At 38.8% G+C, this 22414-nt stretch overlaps 1 protein-coding gene across 3 annotated transcripts in view; it reads right to left on the minus strand.

Annotated features, from left to right (window-relative positions):
- mast1a (microtubule associated serine/threonine kinase 1a) overlaps positions 1 to 22414 on the minus strand; it is a 78764-nt gene that overhangs the window by 47986 nt on the left and 8364 nt on the right. Inside the window, exon 2 of one of the 3 annotated variants that reach the window (XM_026170686.1) lies at positions 13383 to 13411. In XM_026170686.1, coding sequence (XP_026026471.1) covers positions 13383 to 13411 — 29 coding nt within the window. Of the gene's footprint in view, positions 1 to 5801; positions 7049 to 13382; positions 13415 to 22414 lie in introns of those variants that run through there. The other 2 variants (XM_026170685.1, XM_026170687.1) reach the window with 2 other exon arrangements.

Below are 22414 nucleotides of genomic sequence, written 5' to 3' on the forward strand. Positions count from 1 at the left end.
GAAAGTCACTTAAACTACCTTTCACCCCGATTCTGAAGCTCAGTTTAAACTTCAACAGGTCGTCTCAACCATGTTGTATTGAATGTCTGCCATGTGACAAGCTGATTGTCAAAATCTATTAATTCACATTTTTATTACTTTTAAGTTGTTGTTTGTTTTTTTTATAAATACACCAAATCATGCATACTGCAATCACATCTTTCCAAACATATTTAGTTTTTGTAATCACAAGCGAGTCAAGAGCAGAGACAACTTCTCTTTCTCACATTCATAAAACCCACCCACAATCTTATGATTATTAAGACAAAATTTGAATAATCAAGCAATCGCCTTAGTCCTACTGTTCGGTACAATATGAGGGCGTTATGTTAAGTTCGTAAGTGAAGTACTGCTGCAGTCATCAAAAGATGCTTAAAATGTTACAGAAGTAACATTTTATATGAAAATCCAGGCTGATCATGTTACCTTTAACCAGAGATGGGCACGCGTTACTGTAATCTGATTACTTTTTCAAGTAACGAGTAAAGTAAGGGATTACTATTGCAAAAACGGTAATTAGATTACCGTTACTTTCCCGTAGTAACGCTGCGTTACTGCGTTACTAAAACCGTGATTTTTTGCAAGAATGTCTCACGACAGTGACGTAAGCGAGTGCGCTGTTAGTGACAACAGCTGTGTGCAGATCAACAATGGATCATATATGGAGTGCAGGAGAGAGTATGAGCGTGCAGCGTTTAAAGCGTGGAAGTACTGACCTTATTTTAAATTTGATTCCATAAAAAGTGACAAAAACATTAGTGTCCATCGTGCGTGGGAAGAAAACTTCTTTTTACAGCGAAAAAAACCCCTAAACTTCCAAGCAAGCACTGAGTGCGCAACCACATAATGGGAAACTCACAGAGAAACTCGCGGATTCTTCAACTGACCGCGGCACACCTGCACCAGGGTAAACCTCCGCCTACCGCAGTCCTGCTTTACAGGTGAAAATAGAGCAACAGGACCGCTGAGTCTTTGACTTTATTTATTTTCTGCTGTGTTTTACTTGCATCTATTTGAAATAGTGAGTGTAAACACAAAAAATATTTTATTTTATGTGCTGGAATGTGCAGAAAATAGGTTTAAATGTTAAACTAATTTATTCAAGTCAGAGAATGTTGCATAAAGTTAAAAGATTAAAACTAATAAAACAAGTTAAAAAAAGAGACTTTTCCATTTGATTACATTTTGTATGATGGATTATGTAGAAAAAGTAGAATTGGGCTGAAAGATCTATCGCTTTATCACCTCTTCAGGTTGTAAATCGTGTTTTTAAAAAGTAACTAAGTAACTAAGTAATTAATTACTTTTGAAAATAAGTAATCAGTAAAGTAACGGGATTACTTTTTTGGGGAAGTAATCAGTAATTAGTTACTGATTACTTTTTTCAAGTAACTTGACCAACACTGCCTTTAACACATTTAACTAATTATTTAACTAAGGTTACGATATATGACTGTGGTAACAAGCATTGCAACATATGTTTTATGGATGTAAATGATAAACAAACACAAAAACAATATCACTCTGACAAAATAAGACAGACTTTTGCACTAGTGCGCCATATCTATTCATATTTACTGAAAACATCATCCACTTTAAACCTTATTTCACATACCTCATGGAGAAAGCGACTCTAATATGTGTCTGAAATCTCAGTAAATTGCTGATAAATAGACATCAACTTGTTTTGTGTTAAACTAATTTGACACAAATATTTTCTGTTTGCAAGATCAAAATGAGCTCAGTGTTCTTGGTCAACTCTAATAAGAGTTTTCAATAACTCTGCATGTAAGAAATTTATACTGAATAAAATAACGGACACTAGCTGCTCAGTTAATTTCAAAGCTTTCTTTGTGCTGAATAATAAAGATGAACTTAAGAAAATGTATCTTTATCTAAAAATGTCTTATCAGAAGATTCAGGTTTGATATCATGCAGTTCAGGTTTGCCAGGCTGTCATCCAGCTCAGGGGTCTATATGATAAGTTGTGTTATAATGTCATCGCAATATCAGAGTTGAACCAAAAACAGTCTGTGTGTTTTGGTCCAGGCTAGCCTGAACACCAGCCAGTAACAGATGGTGCTGTCACGGTACAAACAACAGGCATACAGCACGGAGAAGAGAATCCATGTTCGATGCTGAACATTTTCTTTACTACCTTTCTCTGCACAGCTATTTCAATAAAAAACAGCAGAGCAATAAAGCTGCTCAAACACCAAATGACAGACCCAGGTTTTATGCATCTGCTGCTGCAAAGTGCAGATAAGCAGGTTCCTGTTTTTAACCTCATACATGAACACTGTGCTGACAAAAATATCTGAAAAAGGACCATTATTTTGTAGCATCTAAAAGCCATAACACCACTGAGTATGTGCTCAAGCAGATAATTGTGGAACCTACTTATGTCTGGGTATCAGGTCCATCAACATAATGTATGCTCTATTGAAGCTGAGAGTTTCTTGTTGCAGAGACCACAACAACATCTGCACATATCAGATTGGTACAATGGAACTAGTATTTACAATATTTAATGAAGTTAGATTAGAGTAGCAACATGTAATAAAGCCTGCAGTTTGGTGCCCAGTTAGTAAAGAGGAAGATTCAGCTAACAGGAAACCTAAATACTAATGATCGCTCCTTCTGAGTCACAGTCTTTCCTTTGCGTTGCAAATGAAAAATAAACATTAACACCTGCATGTGAGTGGGATGAAACGTCATGAGTTGACCTGATCATGAGTGGGTTCATTGGTACACTGCATGATGTCCAAAATGAATATATATATATATATACAGTATGTGAGAGAGAGGTAAGGTCTCTGGCAAGAAAGCCATTAAGACTTCCTTCACTTGTTTGTCATCCAGTTTGAATCTTTTAATTCTCCTTTCGTTTCCCTGCCTTTCTTTCAGGATCTCAAAATCCAGAGCAACAAACCTCCAGAGTTTACCTTTAGATGGTGAAATCAAGTAAGACAGAATGAAGCAGACAAGGACTCAGACTCTATTGTCAGGGGCTGCACTTAAACGTACACTGAGACTCTGCTTCAGGCTCTGCCTTTCCTCCCACCCCACTCTCCTTCTTCCTGCTGCTGTCTCGTGCCTCCTGTTCTCTTTCTTACTCACACACTTTTACTGTCTTCCTCTAGCTCAATCTGTTTGGAGTGGACACAAAGCATTATCTCTCTTAATTGCCACAGTCGGCCAAGAAACCCCACACACAAACACACACACAAAAGAAAGAGAAAGGAAGATAATTAAAAAACGCAGATTAAGAGAGGAAGCAGGGATGATATTTATAACACAGAACCTGGGACGGGTGAATGTTTTTCAGTGCTCGTGCTGATACAATAATTGAGTCTCAACACTTTTACAAAATCAGTATGCATAACAGGGATGTCACCAGAACTTATGATACCTTTGTTAATAAAATTATGAAAATGTGATAAAGCTTTATTTTTTTAAGATGTAAATATCACAGGTAGCACATACATATATTCCTTTTTGTAACAGGATTGATACCAACAGTGCAATCACACAACAGCAGCACTGTAGACAGGCAGACACACAGCCCCTCCCATCACTAGCAGCTGAACACCAGAACAGCAGCACAACAAACGTCTTAAAGAACAACACTGTGGCGAGAGGTCAGTAAAGCTCCCATTTAAACAGTTATCATAAATATTAACCTGGCTGTTGCACACACTAACGTTATGTGTTTAACTAGTAGCAATGACCCACATTAGCAGTCTGCTAAGTTATGGTTAAGGTAGCGGCTAACGGCTAGCGGCTATGGCTAATAATAAAATAATGTCACTGTTGGGGCTAGGCAGCAAATATTATCAGTCCTGACCATCTGTAAGGTTAATAGACAGTCTGTTCACCAGGTTTCAGCCAGCAAACATCACTGAAACCTAGACGTCCTGTCTCTGGTCAAAAGTGGCAAAAACTGAACTGTAAATGGACAGATGTTGATGTTGTTTCGATCTAGAATAGAGGGTAAGTCATACGTGTCTTACAAAGTGAAAAATATAGATCAGGTCATTACAAAGAAGGAATGAAATACATTTTTTAAAAACAAATGTGGCTAGTACACTGTTCTGGACAATGTCATATCCACGTACACTGATTAGCATAACCAAAACCTTCTTTTACAAAACACAGCATTTTATATTTTAGTCTAAAATATTATTTTATTCTAATCAATAACGAGATTGTCCCAGACTGAAGCAGGTAAAAGTTCACCAACAAGTACACAGAAAAAGTGGCAGTCTGCCTTAACTCTTTGTGATCACTAATGAAAATGTGGTGCCAACTCACCAGAAGCACAGGAGACAAACAGGGCTGGAGCTGAATACATTTGCACAGAACATCATTGTTCTAACTCTTATTTTTAAAAATGCCTTTTGTTTTTTTTTCCCCTTTTCAGCATTTTCCTGGATATTGGCATCGGATTTGAAAATACAGTACTGTAAAAACCCTAAAGCAAAATTATGTTTAATAAACATGTTTTCTGCAAGATCTCTGTCGAAATTAAACTTAAGAACTGGCAAATTATTTGTTTGCATCTTAGCAAAGAATAAGAAAACACGATTATGAATCTAACCAGGCATCTGATGCCAACAGTACTTGACAGCTTTCCATATTTAGTGCTGCAGACAGTGCCAGGTCAGTGCCAGCAAACATAAAAACTCGAACGGTCAGAAAATTAATCAATAACAACTTTCATGAATGACTAATTGCCAAGACAAAAACAAGCCAAAAACGAGCACAGGATCACTGGATTCATATTGATGTAAATTCATACTGCGGTGGATCTGTATTGCTATTTTACAGTCATCTGTGTAAATATAGACACGAGTTCAGATCATACAGGGAATTCAAACAGACATATACAGTCTCCCAAATAAACACATTTTCTCTAAGCCACATACAGTAAGTGGGGTGGCTTTACTCCTGTTCACATACAGCACATGGAGAGGGACAGTGAAGAGTCCGACTAATGCCCCTGAGATGACATGAGATGAGAACAATTAATCACAGTGGAGACCGGCGAGGAGGGGATAATGGGGGAGGAAAAAAGACACAATGAAAAAAGATAGATGGAGGATGCTGGGGACAGAGAATAAAGGAAAGAGAGAAGGTGGAGGAGAGGGAGAGAAGTGAAGAGGAAGGCAGGAGCTTTGCCAGGCAGCCAGCACTCTAGTACTGCCCACTGCTGGCTCTCTGCTACACAAGCACTCCCTGGACACTGGAAATGCTTTCACTTCATAAAGCTATCTCTGACACGCAGGCTACTAAACAAGCACACACATACCTTCCAGAGTGAGTGTGCCAGAAAGAGCCCACCTAACAACCCATAATCTAAAGCATGTGCAACTCTAAAATACAAATAACAAGTCTTATGCTGGACTGTATTGTAAAATAGAGATGAGCACACATAAGGAGTGTATAAGCAAACAAATGATGCATTTATAAAAACCCTCCTGCCATATACCTGTCACATATAAAAACATGCTGTGTGCACAGAAGCACATTATACGCACACATATGTATGCCAAAAAACAAACACACAAGTACACACACCATATTGCTGAAGCTAAATGGAGACAGGGAGACAACTGTGAGACAGCATGACAGTTGGCAGGGACAACGGACACATCATGGAAAAACACAACAACCTCCTCCGATGAATCAACACATACTAACAACAGCAGGGCACCACACCGGTCACAAAGACTGCACGTTGACATATTGCTGGCGTTTACCTTTTTGTGCGTCGAAACATGTTGGTAGCGGCAGAGGCTGTGTTGGCAGATGAACATGAGAGCAGCTGAGCCTCCACACGTACACACACCGAAATAAACTCTCTCTCACACACACACAGGCTCGCGCTCAGTCAAGAAGCAGCGATTACGCTCCACGCTGGCATGTCAGCTTCCTCTGGCCAGTTAAAAACACACACACACATTCTCTCTTTGATGTCTGTACACGTGAGCATGCCTACAGGAGTGTGTGCAAGGGAGAGAAGAGGGATTTGGAAATGTCATCTGTGTTACAGATGAAGAAAATGAGAATTTAAGTTGGAAAAAAAGGAGAGACGGGGAGAGAGAGGAGACAGGGGGAACAGGCTGCCGAGCATCCCTCTCGGAAGGAGAGAGGATTGTGGAGCTGTTTTCAAGGGTATCGTGCCAAGCCAGGAAGTGTACAGCGACAGAGCAAAAGGGGGGGGGGGGGGGCACCAAAGAGAGTGAGAGAGAGAGAGAAAAGGGAGGAGGAGAACGAGATAAAGGGAAGGGGTATATGCTGTATGAATGAGAGAAAGAAAGAAACAGCATGTGGGGGGAACGCAAGTGAGAGTGCAAGAATAACAGAGTGAAAGCCAATCAGAGGTGGAGAGATGAGGGGGGCAGTGAACTGGAGACTAATGTGAATGACAAGAGAGACACAGAGAGAGGCAGAGAAAGAAAGAGAGGAGGGACACTGCAATGTGATTTTCATGTGTTATTTTGTGTGTTTTTGTGTATGCTACAGCTTACACATGAGCACCACCAGACAGGGAATGACATCATTTAAAAAACAGACCATTCAAGGACAATGATGTTATATTTTTCTTTCTCTCTTTTCTGCCCCATGTACTGATGCCAACATTAACTGCCCTCTGTGTTTGTATAGTTTGCTTTAAATATTATATTATCATTATATTGTATTATCGTCAAGGGCAGCAGAGTGACACAGTGGTTAGATTTGTTGCCTCACAGCAAGAAGGTCCTGGGTTTGAATCCACTGGCTGACTGTGTGGAGTTTTTACAGTCCAAAGACATTCATGTTAGGTTAGTTGGCCATAGTGAATGACTGTCTGTTTTCTATGTGTTAACCCTGTGATAGACTGCCAACCTGTGCCATGTGTACAATTATGATAGCTGGGATAGGATCCAAATGGATGGATGGTATTAATGTATGTAGGTTTCATGATAAACAACAACTACTAACATGTTTATTTTTTGATAATATTATCAAGCCTTGTAGTGCAAAATCTACTTGCATTAACACAAGAATTAGAAGAAAGCTTTTTATAGTAACATTCAGGCTGGTTAGATAGCTGACAGTAAATTATGAAGCAATTTGTTTTTTAATCTTAAAATCACAATATTTTCCTAATTGTTATTACTTGCTTTCATTGCCTGACCCTAACCACAAATGTGTTGTCTCCCAGTCTGCTCATAGATCATCAAAAGGTGATGCTTCATTAATTCAGTCAATCAAAAATGGCCTCTGAAGCTCTGTTACTACAACTAAACTAGGTCAGGTTTGCAGTAATGTAATATTAGATATTCTAGGAGCCATCATTGCTTACTGCCTACGATACACACGTGCATTTAGTCAGAAAATTTTGACACCAATACTCTGGGTTTTTAATAAAACACTAAGTACTTTCTTGCTTTGCAGAGGCAGGTGATAAAAAGTCAAAATAATTACTGGTGTTCATGTGCAATGCAATGGTATGGGGAGCTCTATAACACAGAGGACCTACCAGGCGTTTTGCTACACTACAATACTTATTTAACAGTAGGATAAATTTATCCTTAGATCTTCTGTTAGATTTATTGGGATAATCAGAAAATATATGCAAACTCATCCCTTAAAAATATTTCTTTAAGCCAGTTATTGGTTGGTATGTTGCCTTTTTTCTATTTTTAGTTACTCCCACATGCATTGTTCTACTGCTGGAAATTAGTACTTATCTGCAGATGCAGATGGGGAAGTGAGAAATTACTGAAAAACAACAGTTGTGATCATAAGTTTAAATACACTCATTGTGGGCAGAATTTTCTGTAATCCACACGGGTTCAAAAGTAAACATACAGGCTCAAATATATCCATACACTCACTTAAATCCTTTAGTAATTTGTGCTAAATGTTTTACAGGGTCTTTTAACTTATCAAGGTCAGGGTCTATTAATGTATAGTTATTGATCATGATTGAGTAGAGTTGGTTTTTTTCGAGGTCTGAAAGAGGACCTTAACTGTAAATGTCAGTTGGGAGGAGATTGGTTAGGATGTTCAGGGACCGGCAAGGCTCAAGCCTGCCATGAACTGAAAACTGCAGGAATACCAGTATCACAGTGACACAGTGAGTTTTACATCACCATGTACTGGGAGGTTGGCACTTAAAAAATAAGCCTCTGCTCCAAAATCAAGACCTTCAAGCTTGACTGAAATTTGCGGCAGCCCACATGCACAAGCCAAATGCCTTCTGGAGAAAACTTTTATGGTCAGATGATACAAAGACTGAGCTGTTTGGCCACAATAACAAGACGTATGTTTGAAGGAGTAAACGTGAGGCTTTAAAACCTAAGAACATTGTACCAACTGTCAAGGATAGTGGTGCTAGCAAAATGCTCTGGAGCGTTGCTGCCAGTGGTAGTGATACATTGTACAAAGTGGATGGAATAATGAAGAATTGGAAGAAGGACTACCTCCAAATTCAACATCTAAAAGGCTGAAACCTGGACATATTCGGGGGTTCCAGCAGGACAATGATCAAAAGAACTTTTGGAATGGCCTTTCCACAGCGCTGACCTCCTCTAACCCTGTTAAAATTTTGTGGACTATGGTTAAAATTTGAGTCTTTCCTAGCAAACCAAACAAATTTAAATTAATTCTACCAATTCTGATAAGAAAAGCAGTCAAATGTCCAGCCATAGAACGGTAGAAGTTTTTGATGGTTACCAAAAGCAATCAAGATGACCAAGATGTAATTTGCTAAGGGAAATTTAACCAAATATAAGAAAATCAAAAATAAGCTTGTTCACCCAGTTCTTACTTTTTAAGTCATTAAAGATGTATGCGGCTCAGTCATTCCACCCTGTAAAAAGAACAGCTCAAAGAAATCATTAAAAGCCCTAAATCCCCATGATATTCATGCCCATGATGACAGCGTGTAAACTTCTGACCACAGCTATATGCCAGCCTTTTACTTTAATGCATGCATATAGAAACACACTGACACAGTTATGTTTTTTTTTCTAAAATATGAAATGCCAGATTGGATGAGCTCTGGCACTTGTCTCTTTGTCCTAGATATCACAGGAGCTGCTCTGCAATGCCCAACCACGAGAGATGTCATTTCTGTGTGTGTGTGCATATATGTACGCCCTCCCTTCCTCCCTCCCTCCCTTTGAAACAAATCCACCAAATGTTAAAGCTGACGTGGGGTGACAGTTGCACAGTAGTGCTGAGGGGAGTAATTCAATAATGGATGCCGTCTCTAATGTGGGAGTCTGGGTGGATAAAATATACATGGGAGAGAAGAGAAGGAGAGAAGGGGAGGAAGTGGGAGGAGGGCGGTGATATCATTGAAACACAGTGGGGGTCACAGAGAGAGGGATGGGTGGCATGATATCATATAGAAGACAAGGTGGGTGTTTCCGTGTTTCCGTGTTTTCTTGTTGGTGACCCGCCTGTCCTTCAATTTATTTTCTGCATAAACTGTCAGTCATTACACCCACTGCCCAACACGACACGCATGTAAAGAAAACCCAAAAGCAGCACCAGCTGTGAGCCTCCAGCTCTCCAGCATCATCTTCATGTCATGCTGTGACATCTGCCACCCTTCCACACAGGTCAAAGGTCACGGACAAAATACATCCAATGACAGCCGCTGGAGACACACATACATGATTCACATAAGAGCGCACACAAACACGCATGGCCAAACCGAGTCTAACAGTAAACTGCAATAAACGTGGATACAGACGCACATTAACTACCCCTGGCATGTATAAGCTAACAGTGTCAGACTACTGCTAGCAGACATTACCTCTGCTCAGAGTAAGATGTATACAGAATACTAAACAGAGAAGTACACGCAATAAAAAAAATGAAGTTAATAATAATTTTTTTTTAAACTGAGCTCTATGGGGAGAATTAATACCATGCTTCATATTTATAACCCCCTAAACGACCAGGACAGGCAGTACAACAATAACAGTTTACATGACAAACTGACATGTGAGCGAGCTAGGCGATTCACATTCAACTCATGCACAGCAAAAGTGGGCGAGCTGAAAATAAGCAGGGGAGGGAGGAAGGCATGGCTACATCGATTTCAGAAAATTTTCAAGGATTTCAACACTTGAAGCAATGACAGCAAAGAGTTAGCATATAGAGGAAAATTACACTGTCCTCCAGGTTCAAAGGTATTTGCCGGCTGCATGTTGAGCAGAAGGCAAATTTCCAAATTCTCCCTGATTTTGTGGAAGGCTTTTAACAGCAGGAGCAGCAGCAAAAGAGAGGACACAGCCAAAAAGTAAAGAGCAATTAAGACGGATGGGAGGAATAAAACAATGCTTCTGATTTTTAAGAACACCAAAATTTTTATTATATTGGCTTCCAGTATATAAATCTAGATTTAAAAATAAAAATACTCGTTTAGTTCTATTCTTATGTTGCATTCCAAGGACAAAAGAATCAATGATAAACCAGCAAAAAGTGGGGAACTTGGTTTCAGCACCATGGACAGAGACTCGCACGTCGTTTAAGCTTCTTTTATACATACATATATTTCATATTTTAACCAACATAGCTGTCAAATGTGAAGGGGTTTCACACGTTTGTGCCACACCGCGAGCCATTTTAATTGGTTCTGTCAAACCTCCAAACTTCATTCTATCCCATTCACTCCTACACTTCACAGAAAGCACCTAACTTAAGCAGAGTTTCCTTTCAGTATGAAAAGTCAGTCATATTTTTGTGAAGCTGACTCTGGATTCGATAGCTTTAACGTGGGACATTATGAAGGAATTCCCATTAATCATTTCATTCAAAGGCACAACTACAGCAAAGTGTTAGTGGGTCTTTTTCTTATAGTTTTCAAGTTATAATCTTGATGAAGTCATGTACAAAATGAGTCATACACTGCAGCCAACTCAACCAACATTTTTTGTGTTTGCAATATGAATGTTACTTAAACTTAAAACACAATGAGCGTCAGGCAACCTAAAATTATACAGAGACTCTTATTTTCTATTATTTATAAGCCGTTTCTTTCTTGTATTTTTTTCTCTCACAATGGGCATCGGACATACCCAGGGAAGTGTGAGTCATGCTGATTCTAAAAATATCTGCTTCGTGTTTTTTTTCTTCATCTGCAGCCAGGAGCCAGTCAAGACAAACCGAACTTAAACTAAAACAAAACCTTAAAATAAAATAAAAGTGGGCGTAAATTTAATTCTGAAATATTAAGCGGTGTGCATAAATATTAACTGGATAAGCATTTAATTTTTAATATTGGGAAGTCAATATACACTCATGGTCACTTCATTAGGTACACCTGTTCAACTGCTTGTTAATGCAAATGTAGAATCAGCAAATCACATGGCAGGAACTCAGTCAACCTGCTGAAATTCAAACATCAGAATGGGGAAGAAAGGCTATTTAAGTGACACTGACCGTGACATGGTTTTTGATGCCAGACCGGCTGGTTGGAGTATATCATTTGATTTAAAGGGATTTTCCAACACGACCATGTCTGGAGTTTATAGATCAAAGAAAAATATCCAGTGAGTGGCAGTTGTCTGAGTGAAAATGCCTTGCTCATGTCAGATGTCTGGGGATAATGGCCGGACTGCTTCGAGCTGATAAGAAGGCAACAGTAAACCAAATAACCACAATCAACCAGAAATACCAACTGAGCATCGTTTAAGATGCTACCAGAAAATTGTTGCTCATCTTCTGATGGCTTCTTCCAGCAGGATACCACATCAAGTTGCAAAGCTCAAATCATCTCAAACTGGTTTCTTGAGCTCTCTGTACTCAAATGGCCCAATAGAGCCCCTTTGGGATGTGGTGGAATGGGAGATTCCCAACAAATGTGCAGCAAATGTGTGATGCTATCATGTCAAGATGGACCAAAATCTCTGAGGATTGTTTCCAGCACCTTGTTGAATCTTTGTCACAAAGAATTAGAGACAGCTCTGAAGTTTAATGGGTGTCAAACCCATTACTGGCAAAGGATATATGCGTACCTCAGCTTAGGTACGTGACTCTTTTCTTTTCACCTCATTGTTGCCACTGCACTTTGTGCAGAATCTATGGACACGTTCTGCTTTGCAGTTAAGGTCTTGCTCTCCCTCTGCAGACAGCTCTCTCTCCCTTTCTGTGCTCCGTTCACTAAGAGACGAATCAGCCAACCGGGGCACCCAGACTGAGGCTATGAAGAGAAAATGGTAAGAGACATTCTGTTGCTCTGAATATTTCTCTGAGAATAAATCTCAGCACAGCCTTTATCTTTACCGTATGTGTAAGGTGATTTTTGTAAGTCCTTATTTCAGTCATGTTTAAGAGCTTCGTTAACTATGTCAGGGTGCTCTTCACTGTCTGATGCCTTACTTAACCAACTGTAAGGGCTTCTTGCTATGTTTGTGTTTGTCTGCACTGGGTTCACCACGGGTGGCAGTGTAGCACAGCCTGGCAGGGGAAACGTATAAGGGGCACAGGTGTAGCAGAGTGACTAATCATGCTTGGATGACGAGGAGATGACACAGTTTTCACCGATTGTTACGCTTGAACGCTCACAGTTTTAGGATAGCCACACCAGCTATGGTGTCGTCACGCAGGGTTGTTTTGTTTTGGTGACACACCAACTGTAAGTTTGCAACAGCAGATATTATATTGGTAATTCAATAAACAAGCAGTTCTCCCACCACAAGGTAAGTAACTAAACATTTGACAGCTTAAGTCCTAGGCTGCTCTGCTCTCTTTTCTCAACCCTCAGACCCCTCTCATCCACACGGGGCATTGAGGTCACAGCACGGTGCTCCTGCTGCTGATCTTTCATTGCACAGCTCAGTGGTGCAACAGATTGAACCAGCAGAGAAGCTCCATGAGTGAAAAAGCTCCTGCAAAGCTGAAACATGCTGCAGTCAGTAGATGAGGCTCCCACTACACAATAACATCATTTGACCATGACTTCTTGTAATAAAGCTGAAATGGTTCCAAGTCTTTAAAAAATATGATTCCTTCTTCATTTTTCAACAGTATCCCATTCAAGTCAGACAACTGTGCCCAAAGGAATTGCAAAATAGCAGTATATTGTAGCAAAGCACATTAAATGCTCTTTCCTTAATACCTTGCAGATAATTATCGTACTTTTCACACCAGGATCTCACAAAATTCCAGATATTCCACAAGGCAAGAAAAAAACTCACATCACACACAGCCATACAACCAACATTACAAAGAAACTCTCCAGGAAGTGTTCTGATGATGTCACACATGTGCACTACAGATGCTACTGAATAAAAAAAACATATTATTATGTAGGAGAAATGCAGAGGAAAACTTACCCACTACTTTTTCGGGGCAGAGGTAGATCCTTCTGGTGAGAAAGAGAAGGCAAGAGAGAAAAGGAAAAGTGGAGAAAAGGAAGGAGAGGGGGAGCAGACAAATGAGACTGGTTAGAGTTTTACACATCATGCAATCTGCAGGACTCATTTTTAAAAGGCAGAAAACTGTTACTATTAGTTATCTATTAGTGTGGTAATGAAATGTGAATTAGCATAACATCTCTTGTAATATCTCATTATACAGACTGTTACCAGCAGGAGTTTATGATTAATCTAACCACACTGATATAATTACTTATTAAAGACACACAATTACCAAATTTTCTGTCGTATTATCAATTTAATGTGGCATGAATTTTCCTTTTGTATCCCTTCACACATTTTGCACTGATGTTTTTAAAGTTTTGTTTGAAGCACAGTATAATTTCTCAGAAAACAGGACGAGCACGTTCAAATCAAGGTCAAAACTTAGACTGATCTTGAGTTACACAAAAAAATGTCGCAATATGCTGTTTTCTCTGCCTTAAGGCAATGTGAACATACACAGATTTTTATACCTTTATTTATGTGTAAGCACTCTGACTTTACATATAATGAAGCTTGGTATATAAATAAAATTGTCATTGTCCTTGCTTGTGTCCTCTTGTTTCAGGTGGGGATTAGACGTGCCTGTTTCAATGTGAAATGTTCTGGAACATACAGGAACCTGAATGAAAGCACACATTTTGTCCTAAAGTCTTTCAAAAAAATTTCATCATGGGTGTTACTAACAGATATTTGTCGAGTTACGAGCCACATTAGGTACACCTGTTTAAGCGCTTGTTAACACAAATACCTAAACAGCTATGTTTACATTGGGGCCATGAAGACATGCTCAAAACGACCTCCTGAAGATCAAATTGAATATCAGAACGAGCAGGGAAGATGTCAGTGGCTTTGAAAATGGTATGAAAGAATGGCTCTCAATCCAACAGAGCAGCCAACAAATCTGCAGAAACTGTTTGATGACATCAAAATCTCTGAGGGATACTTCCTGCACCTTTTTGAATCTATGCCATGAAGAATTAAGGAAGTTCTGAATGGTCCAGCCCAGTAATCCAGTAATGAAGAGGCTGATAAATGCAAATTTGACACAAGGGTAGAAAATAATTACCACAAAACTAGGATTAAAGTACATTTAATGTAAATCCCATGAGCCTTATACAGTATTTCTTGTACTGTGACTGTGCCCCCTAAGTATTAATCACATCCACATATTGCAGAAAAGGTTTATGAGATTTACTCCTGCAATTGATAGCAAAAGTTACATGTAACATAAATATTAACTACTGTAGGTAAAGGAAAGATTTTTCTTTCTTTTGCCCATCAGTTAAAAAAAAAAAAAATCCTATGTGCATCACAGCATACATCTGTCACCTGGTACCACCTCCTCATTTATCTGAACCATAATTGTTTAGCAATAACATATATATAAATGGTTAATCTTCCTAAAGTCGCAATCTGTGAATTTGCTCTTCCTTAGAGTTCACCACTAATGCTACTTGCTCACTACTTGCTTAGGTCTGCAATAGGCTAGTTTCCATTTATTCAAAACTAAATGTAATTTTGTATATGCAACATAAGCATATCATTTCTGAAATGACTATTTTGGTAGAAAAGGTTGCCGACCCCGGCACTACAGCCAAACCCCGAGCTGATTTTAAAATGCATAAAGTATAACACTGGCTTAAGTGTTTAGAGAAGGGATCCAGGGTATGTTCAATATGTCATCTTAATAAAAACACCCTAGATGAAAATTTTAAAAAAGAGCAATGTTTTAATTTACAGCTTGGCTTTAAGGTGATATTATATTGTTCATGTATCCTGTCAGTGAAAAGCAGTTTGACAAATAATCCCTCGTAAGTGCTTGGAGACCTTAGGGCTTCAGGAAACACCAGGTTGGAGGGAGACAAAATCAATTTAAAAATTGTTGCTGCTATATTTATGACACTGGGACACAACTGTAAGGACTCTGATGTGATTACGATCTACTGGGATGAATCTGTATGCTGCTTGTTACCCATCAAGTCCCAATTTAAAACCATTAAACATTCAGTTTAGCTAAGATCAGGTTACTGTCAATTTCTCTTGTCAGCCTGTCCCGTGTCGCTTATCAGGATATTTTCTACCTCTCAATGGCTTTGCTAAAAAGATAACATCTTTTCCCCCCCACTCGGCTTGTCACACACAGCCATGTCTGTGAATTCAAATGAATATAAGTGACTAGAGACGCTAGGGTCACATAAGTTGAGGGAAATAAGGTAATTATAAAGGACTGCGACTGGTTTTCACTGGTTTTGATTTGATCCTGAGAGTTCTGTCCCTCCGTCTCCCTCGTTGCCTTTGTTTAAGTAAACCAGCATTACAAAGTCAAACTGATGAAACGTGACTTGACAGCTGGAGCTTTTGTCTCCAGTCTCAAAACAAGCTGGCTACCCAAACCCGCCCAATTCCAACACCGTGGGCCATGAACACACTTGCAGTCCGTTGATAGAAAATTACATTACAATATTCAGTATTTAGCACGACAAGAATGGTCCATGTGTTAAGGTATAAAAGGTTTTAATACGCAGAACAGTTGATCCAGATGTTTAGAAACTGAAGTCAAAGGTAACTGGATGAAAGGACAGAAATCTTTTGTCTGCCTGAAGTCTTTGTCTCGCAGCCCTCGGCAGATGCTTCTTATCTGCCTTGGTGATGCTCTCACACTGCAACCACCTTTAGCTCTTGTCGATATCTTTAGCCCAGCTTTCAACAAGAAAAAATCAGACTGAGTTGAATAATTCTGGTTGCTTTGGCTGCGTGTTTTGATGCATGCGGCTGAATTTGAGCATACAGTTTGCTCCTGTATACCTCCTCATTCTTCTGTCAGCAGTGCAATCATACATAAAAAGCAGTGTGCCAGTTAAGCTGGCAGCCATAGGTGGCCCAGCCATAGCAGACCAGCCGTTATGTTTGATAGATGAGGTGGTGTGCTTTGGGTCATGAGCCATTTTTCTACATATTTTGTTCTTGTCACATCTTTTTTTCCATGAGTCCATAACTTTGTACAAGAGCTTCCACTTTCTTTCTGGATGTTTTCTGTATTGTTTTATAAGTTTCAATCTCATATAGGATTTGTTTTTTCTCATTGAATCATCGGATGATCAGTTCATTACATGATCATTATTATTTGCCTGCAGATTATTCTTAACTTCCTGCTGCCCTGCTCGTGTTTCTTGGTTAGACATTTTTTGCTTTTTTAGAATGATCCCAACTTTTGTTTTAGCCAATCAACTTACTATCTGTCTCACAGATTTAAGCTTGTGCATCCAATTATTTTTTAAGTCATTAAAGATGTATGCTGTACAATCATTCCACTCTGAAAGAAATCATTAAAAGACCAAAAATTACCAAAGTTAATCACTTTTTTTGCAGAGAATTACATTACAGGAAATCTACCACTCTCGTTGGTGGTATGGAGCAATGTTCTTCCTTGTTTTCAGTCTTTATAATAAGAGACACTTATCATATCCAAACTGAAGCTTCATACATGCTGAACAGACATGACGTCTTCACTGAACTCTTGCCAAGAAAGTGCTACTTGACAACTACTCATTACAACTTATATTCAATATTAAAATATGCAACTTTAATAATAGCATTTCAGGTAGAGCGGAGGGCAGACAGTTTTTATCTGGGAGTGACATCATCTATCATGGTCAGTTTTTTTCAGGGATGCTAATACGGTACATCATCAAGAGGAAGTGAGCTACGCCAGGGTGACTCAGAGAGCGCCCCACTGGAGTCTTGTGTGTGTGTGTGTGTGTGTGTGTGTGTGTGTGTGTGTGTGTGTGTGTGTGTGTGTGTGTGTGTGTGTGTACGTACATATGTGTGTGTGTGTGTGTGTGTGTGTGTGTGTGTGTGGATATGGGGCAATAGGGATGGCTAATGGACCAAACCCCAACACCTGCTCCCTCTCACTGTCTTTTCAGTTGACAGCTACTGTATGTACTGCTTTCTTGTTACTGGCTATTACTAAGCGTATCACAGCAAGATATAGGCACAAGCCATTATTACTATTATTCTCTGAATTTTAGCTCTAATACAAGATTTTTCCACTGTTCAGTATTTACATGATTTAATATAAAAAAATGATAGTAATGTAAATCTGAAACACATTTGACGCAGTGTTGCACTGATTAATTGATCCATTATTTTAAAAAGATTATTGGTAATTATCTGAAAAATCCATTACTCTTCATAATTAAAAAGCCATTCATCAGAGATTTGAGATTATTTAATTCCAGAAAGTTTCTCCTTTGCTTTGAGTTCAGAGAAAAGAAGTTCTGACAATGACACAAACCTCGATGGACATTTTTCCTTTTTCTCTGGTGTTTTCTAGTTTAGACTAAAAAAGATTGTATAAATAAATATTAAATGTAATAATTGTAGATTTAAGCTACACATTAATATACAATAAAATTAATCAATAGCAGCAGTAGCCACAATCTCCTGACACACGTCAGACCTAAGCCAGAAGACAAAAAAAGGGCAATCCTTCATTAATCAATAAGGATTTCAATCTCATAAATAAATCACTGTGCATCCTTCACATGATGTAGCAAAGTGCTATTTCAGTCTCTAAAAGCCTGAATGAAAAGTTAATACATATTTTTGAATCTATGTGTACAAACAAGTGTTTTTGTTAATTTTTAGTAAATGAATTAATACAGAACAACAAAAAAACTGACAATTTGCTGATGTTCCTCGATTCCAGGTGTGTGCAAGTAAATGTAAAACCATTTTATACAAAGTTGTACCAAAAGTTAAATTTTGAGATTTTGAACTGATTGTAATGCCACAAAGAGGTCACATTACTAAACAATTATTACATTAATTTAAAAAAAAACAAAAAACTGATCAGCTGATTTAAGAAAAACAGTTACTTGTTTGCTTCTGTTTATCTGACCTCTGTTTCATCTCCTTTATGGTATTTGCCTCCAGGCGCCGTCACTTTCATGCTTAAGAATGAATCATGTTCAAAATAAAATCACTTTTTATGACATTTCATGTATTTTATGCATTTCTTTTTCTAAAACAACTGACATCTTGGGCACATATGAAATGATTAAAGATCATCCTTTAGAAGATGCATAAGCAATACAGTGCTAGCATCACTGATGCTCATTATTAAAACTCATTCTCGGTCTTCACGGTTATACACTCACAAGCCACTTTGTTAGGTACATGTGTTAACACAAATATTTAATCAACCAGTCATTTGATTTATGACCATTTGTGACCAGTCATATGGTCATACAGACACGGTCAAGACAACTTGCTGAAGTTCATCAAAACAGAACAAAAGGTGATTGAAGTGACTTTAAATGTAGCATCATTGTTGGTGCTAGATAGGGTGTGTGGAATATTTCAGAAACTTTTGATCTTGTAGGATTTTTCTACATAGTTATCTCTAATGTTTACAGAAAATGGACCAAAAGTTGAAAGCAGTTTTGACTGCTTCAAGCTGATAGAAAGCCAAAAGTAACTTGAATAAATACTCGTTATAACTCAGGTATGGAGAACAGCATATCTGAGCAGATGAGCTACAGCAGCAGAAGACCACACTGGATGTCATTTCTGTCAGCTAAGAACAGGAAACTGAGGCTACAGCTCACACAAGCTCACCAGTATTGGACAATAAAGAACTAGAAAAATGTTGCCAGGTCTGATGAGTCACAATTTCTGCTGCAATATTCAGATGGCCAATGTAAGAATTCCAAATCATTCCAATATGGACCAAAATCCAGCACCTTGTTAAATCTATGCCATGAAGATTTAAGGCAGTTCTGAAGACAAACTGAGGTCCGACCTGGAACTAGCAAGATGTACGTAATAAACTGACCAATGTGTTTATGGGACGTTTCATTATTAGCACCCATTTTCTGCCTTTGTGCTTATACTAATGCAAAAATGTGTCCATGTTCACACTGCAACAATTTAGAAGTGTGATCTCGGACACACATACAAATTCCAGTTCACATTCATGGCACCGCAGTTACATTACATAACAAGAAAGCCTCCATACAAATATTTAAACAAAAACATCAACTTTAAAAAAAGTTCTGATGTAACCTGCGTGTACTACAGAGATGCAAAAGCATTAGTTAAGCATTTTTTACAGCTTTAATTCAACATAGCCAGACTCATGGAAATCTGCACATACAAACAAACACCTCCCCGGCACATTTAATGTATTATGCACAGCTTCCGTGCGCCAAGTAACAGCCCATTAATCACATGCTCCTCGGTTGCTATGCTTTGCGAAGACAGGACAGTTCAACCCAGATTAAAATATTATGCAAGTTTGCCAAAGACGTTAAGGCAGGGTGTCAGATGTTTTTTCTTTGGCTTTTGCTTTTCAGTTAATATCTACCCAAGGACCAAGTGAAGGCCAAGTGCAAACCATAGAAAAGAAAAATGTTAATATGTTGCTCCTCTGGGCAGAGTCATGAGACTTCTGTTCTGTTTCCACTGCCAAAACTCAGAGCAGATTGGAAGGCAAATGTCACACAGTGTATTGTTCAGTTTAACAGTCTGCAAGTCTTCAGTTTTTTCTTAATAGCCTTCAATTCAGAGCTCTTGACACTAGGGTCTGAAATAATGTAGCATCTCGATGAAATGTGCAGATTTTGAAACCTGAAGAGCTGGTATCTTTTTCTTACTTCATGTATTTCGGGAATTAAGCCTGGCAAAAACTTTATTTCTTTAAAGGTTTCTGGCATGGGAATTCTAGCTCTGCAAAAAGTAGTTCAAATATTTGAAAGTATTCCCAAATATATTGTGGCCTAGATTTGTTGCTTTGATGTACACTTTGCTCTCCCAGTGCAAAACCTACCCTTTTCTGAATAATACTGACATCAGAAGGACGTGTTGAGGCAGAACAAAGAAGTGGGCATGGCAATGAGTGACAGGACTTGGCAAACAGAGCTGGATCTTCTGCAGTGATCACACTCTTATCCCTCGTGCTTAGCATATTGGAAATGGGCACACTGCCCAGAACAAAATATTGGACAAATTATGCGTGTGTGTGTGTGTGTGTGTGTGTGTGTGTGTGTGTGTGTAAGTGGCTTACTCCATACTCCTACATGAGAGCGGGATGAGACACACAGCATGATTTGTGTTTGTTTGTGTGTGCGTGAGTGTTTGACCATATGGGTTAAGTGTAAGTATATTGTACTCCACACACGTACAATTGCTCGGACAATATGATAACCTTCTCTTCAGATGAAAACAACTCATATGACTGATACACTTTCTCCCACAGCAGAGACTACGGTTACAGTTGAATAAAATGGATGGAAAGGTGCCTAAACTCAGGGTGTTAGTCATGATTGCTGGTGATCTACTTTCTATTATTGTGTGTTTACTAATGAGGCAACTGCTTCTGTTGCATGACAGCATGACTTTGTGTAACTGATATAAAGTCTTTGGAGCACTACAGTCTGTAATTGTCATTTAACATGATATCAAATTCACATGAAAAGTGTAAGTCAGTCTAAAGCTGTTGTCTTTTTTTGGGGTTTTTTTTTGCCTGTCCCGTTTGGCTCTTTTGCCATCAGAATTGTTGTCTAAAGGCAAAGAAAGATGCCCAACGGATTTACTTTACCAAATTGACTATCCCAGCCTTGCCGTAATGGTCCATTTGATTCACCTTTTATTGTTTATTTTATTTTCACTTACTGAATACGGGACAGACTTGACTGGGGGAAAGAAGGGGAGAAAGAAAGAGGGAAAGAGAAACAGCTGAGAAGAGGGATGGGGGGAAGGGCAAAAGACAAAAACCAACAGAACGGGCAGAAGAAAGAAAAAAAAAAAGAAGAAGAAAAAAAAATGCATATATCAATCACCTGGATCACCTGCTAAGAAAGAAAAAAGAAAACAAGCAGAAGAGAACAAGAGTAATAGAATAAACAACATCGCAATGATATATGGGAATATGACAGTAAATACTAAACATAAGATCAACAGAACACAGTGTGCTTTGAGGTAGGAGCCAAAAAGGGTGTAGTTTGTGGGTGTGATCACCCGTGTGTACACCTGTGAGCATGGACGCGCCTGAACAACTACAGGCCGATCTCAAATCTCCCGTTTTTAAGTAAGATCATTGAAAAAGCAGTTTCTCAACAGCTCAGTTACTTCTTAAAACAGAATAATTGCTACGATGCCTTCCAGTCAGGTTTTAGACAGAACCACAGCACTGAAACCGCTCTGACCAAAGTGTTTAATGACATATGTCTGAATACAGACAGTGGAAAAATGTCAGTCCTAGTTTTACTGGATCTCAGTGCAGCATTTGATACAGTTGACCACAACATATTACTCAAACGACTGGAGAACTGGACAGGTCTTTCAGGAACTGTACTAAACTGGTTCAAAACATACGTAGAAAACAGGAAATACTTTGTATCAATAGGTAACTTCACATCTGAGCAGACAAGTATCACATGTGGAGTTCCCCAAGGTTCCATCTTGGGACCCCTTCTGTTTAACATCTACATGCTCCCACTGGCACAGATTATAAACAACAACAAAATAAACTATCACAGCTATGCAGATGACACACAAATATATATCACAATGTCACCAGGAGACCGAGGCCCTGTACAGGCTCTTGGTAAATGCATTGAGGAAATCAATGACTGGTTGTGCCACAATTTTCTCCAGCTAAACAAAAACAAAACTGAGGTAATAGTCTTTGGCGCCAAAGAAAAATGATTACAGGTCACCAGAGAACTTCAATCTATACATCTAAAAACCACAAACCAGGCGAGAAATTTGGGTGTAGTGATGGATGCAGACCTAAACTTAGAAAAACACATTAAGACAATAACAAAGTCAGCTTACTATCACCTCAAGAATATATCAAGGATAAAAGATCTGATGTCTCAACAGGACCTGGAAAAACTAGTCCATGCATTCATCTTTAGTAGGCTTGATTACTGTAACAG

Source organism: Astatotilapia calliptera, chromosome 6 (genome assembly GCF_900246225.1).
Source record: "Astatotilapia calliptera chromosome 6, fAstCal1.2, whole genome shotgun sequence".
In the NCBI taxonomy this organism is placed as follows: domain Eukaryota; kingdom Metazoa; phylum Chordata; class Actinopteri; order Cichliformes; family Cichlidae; genus Astatotilapia; species Astatotilapia calliptera.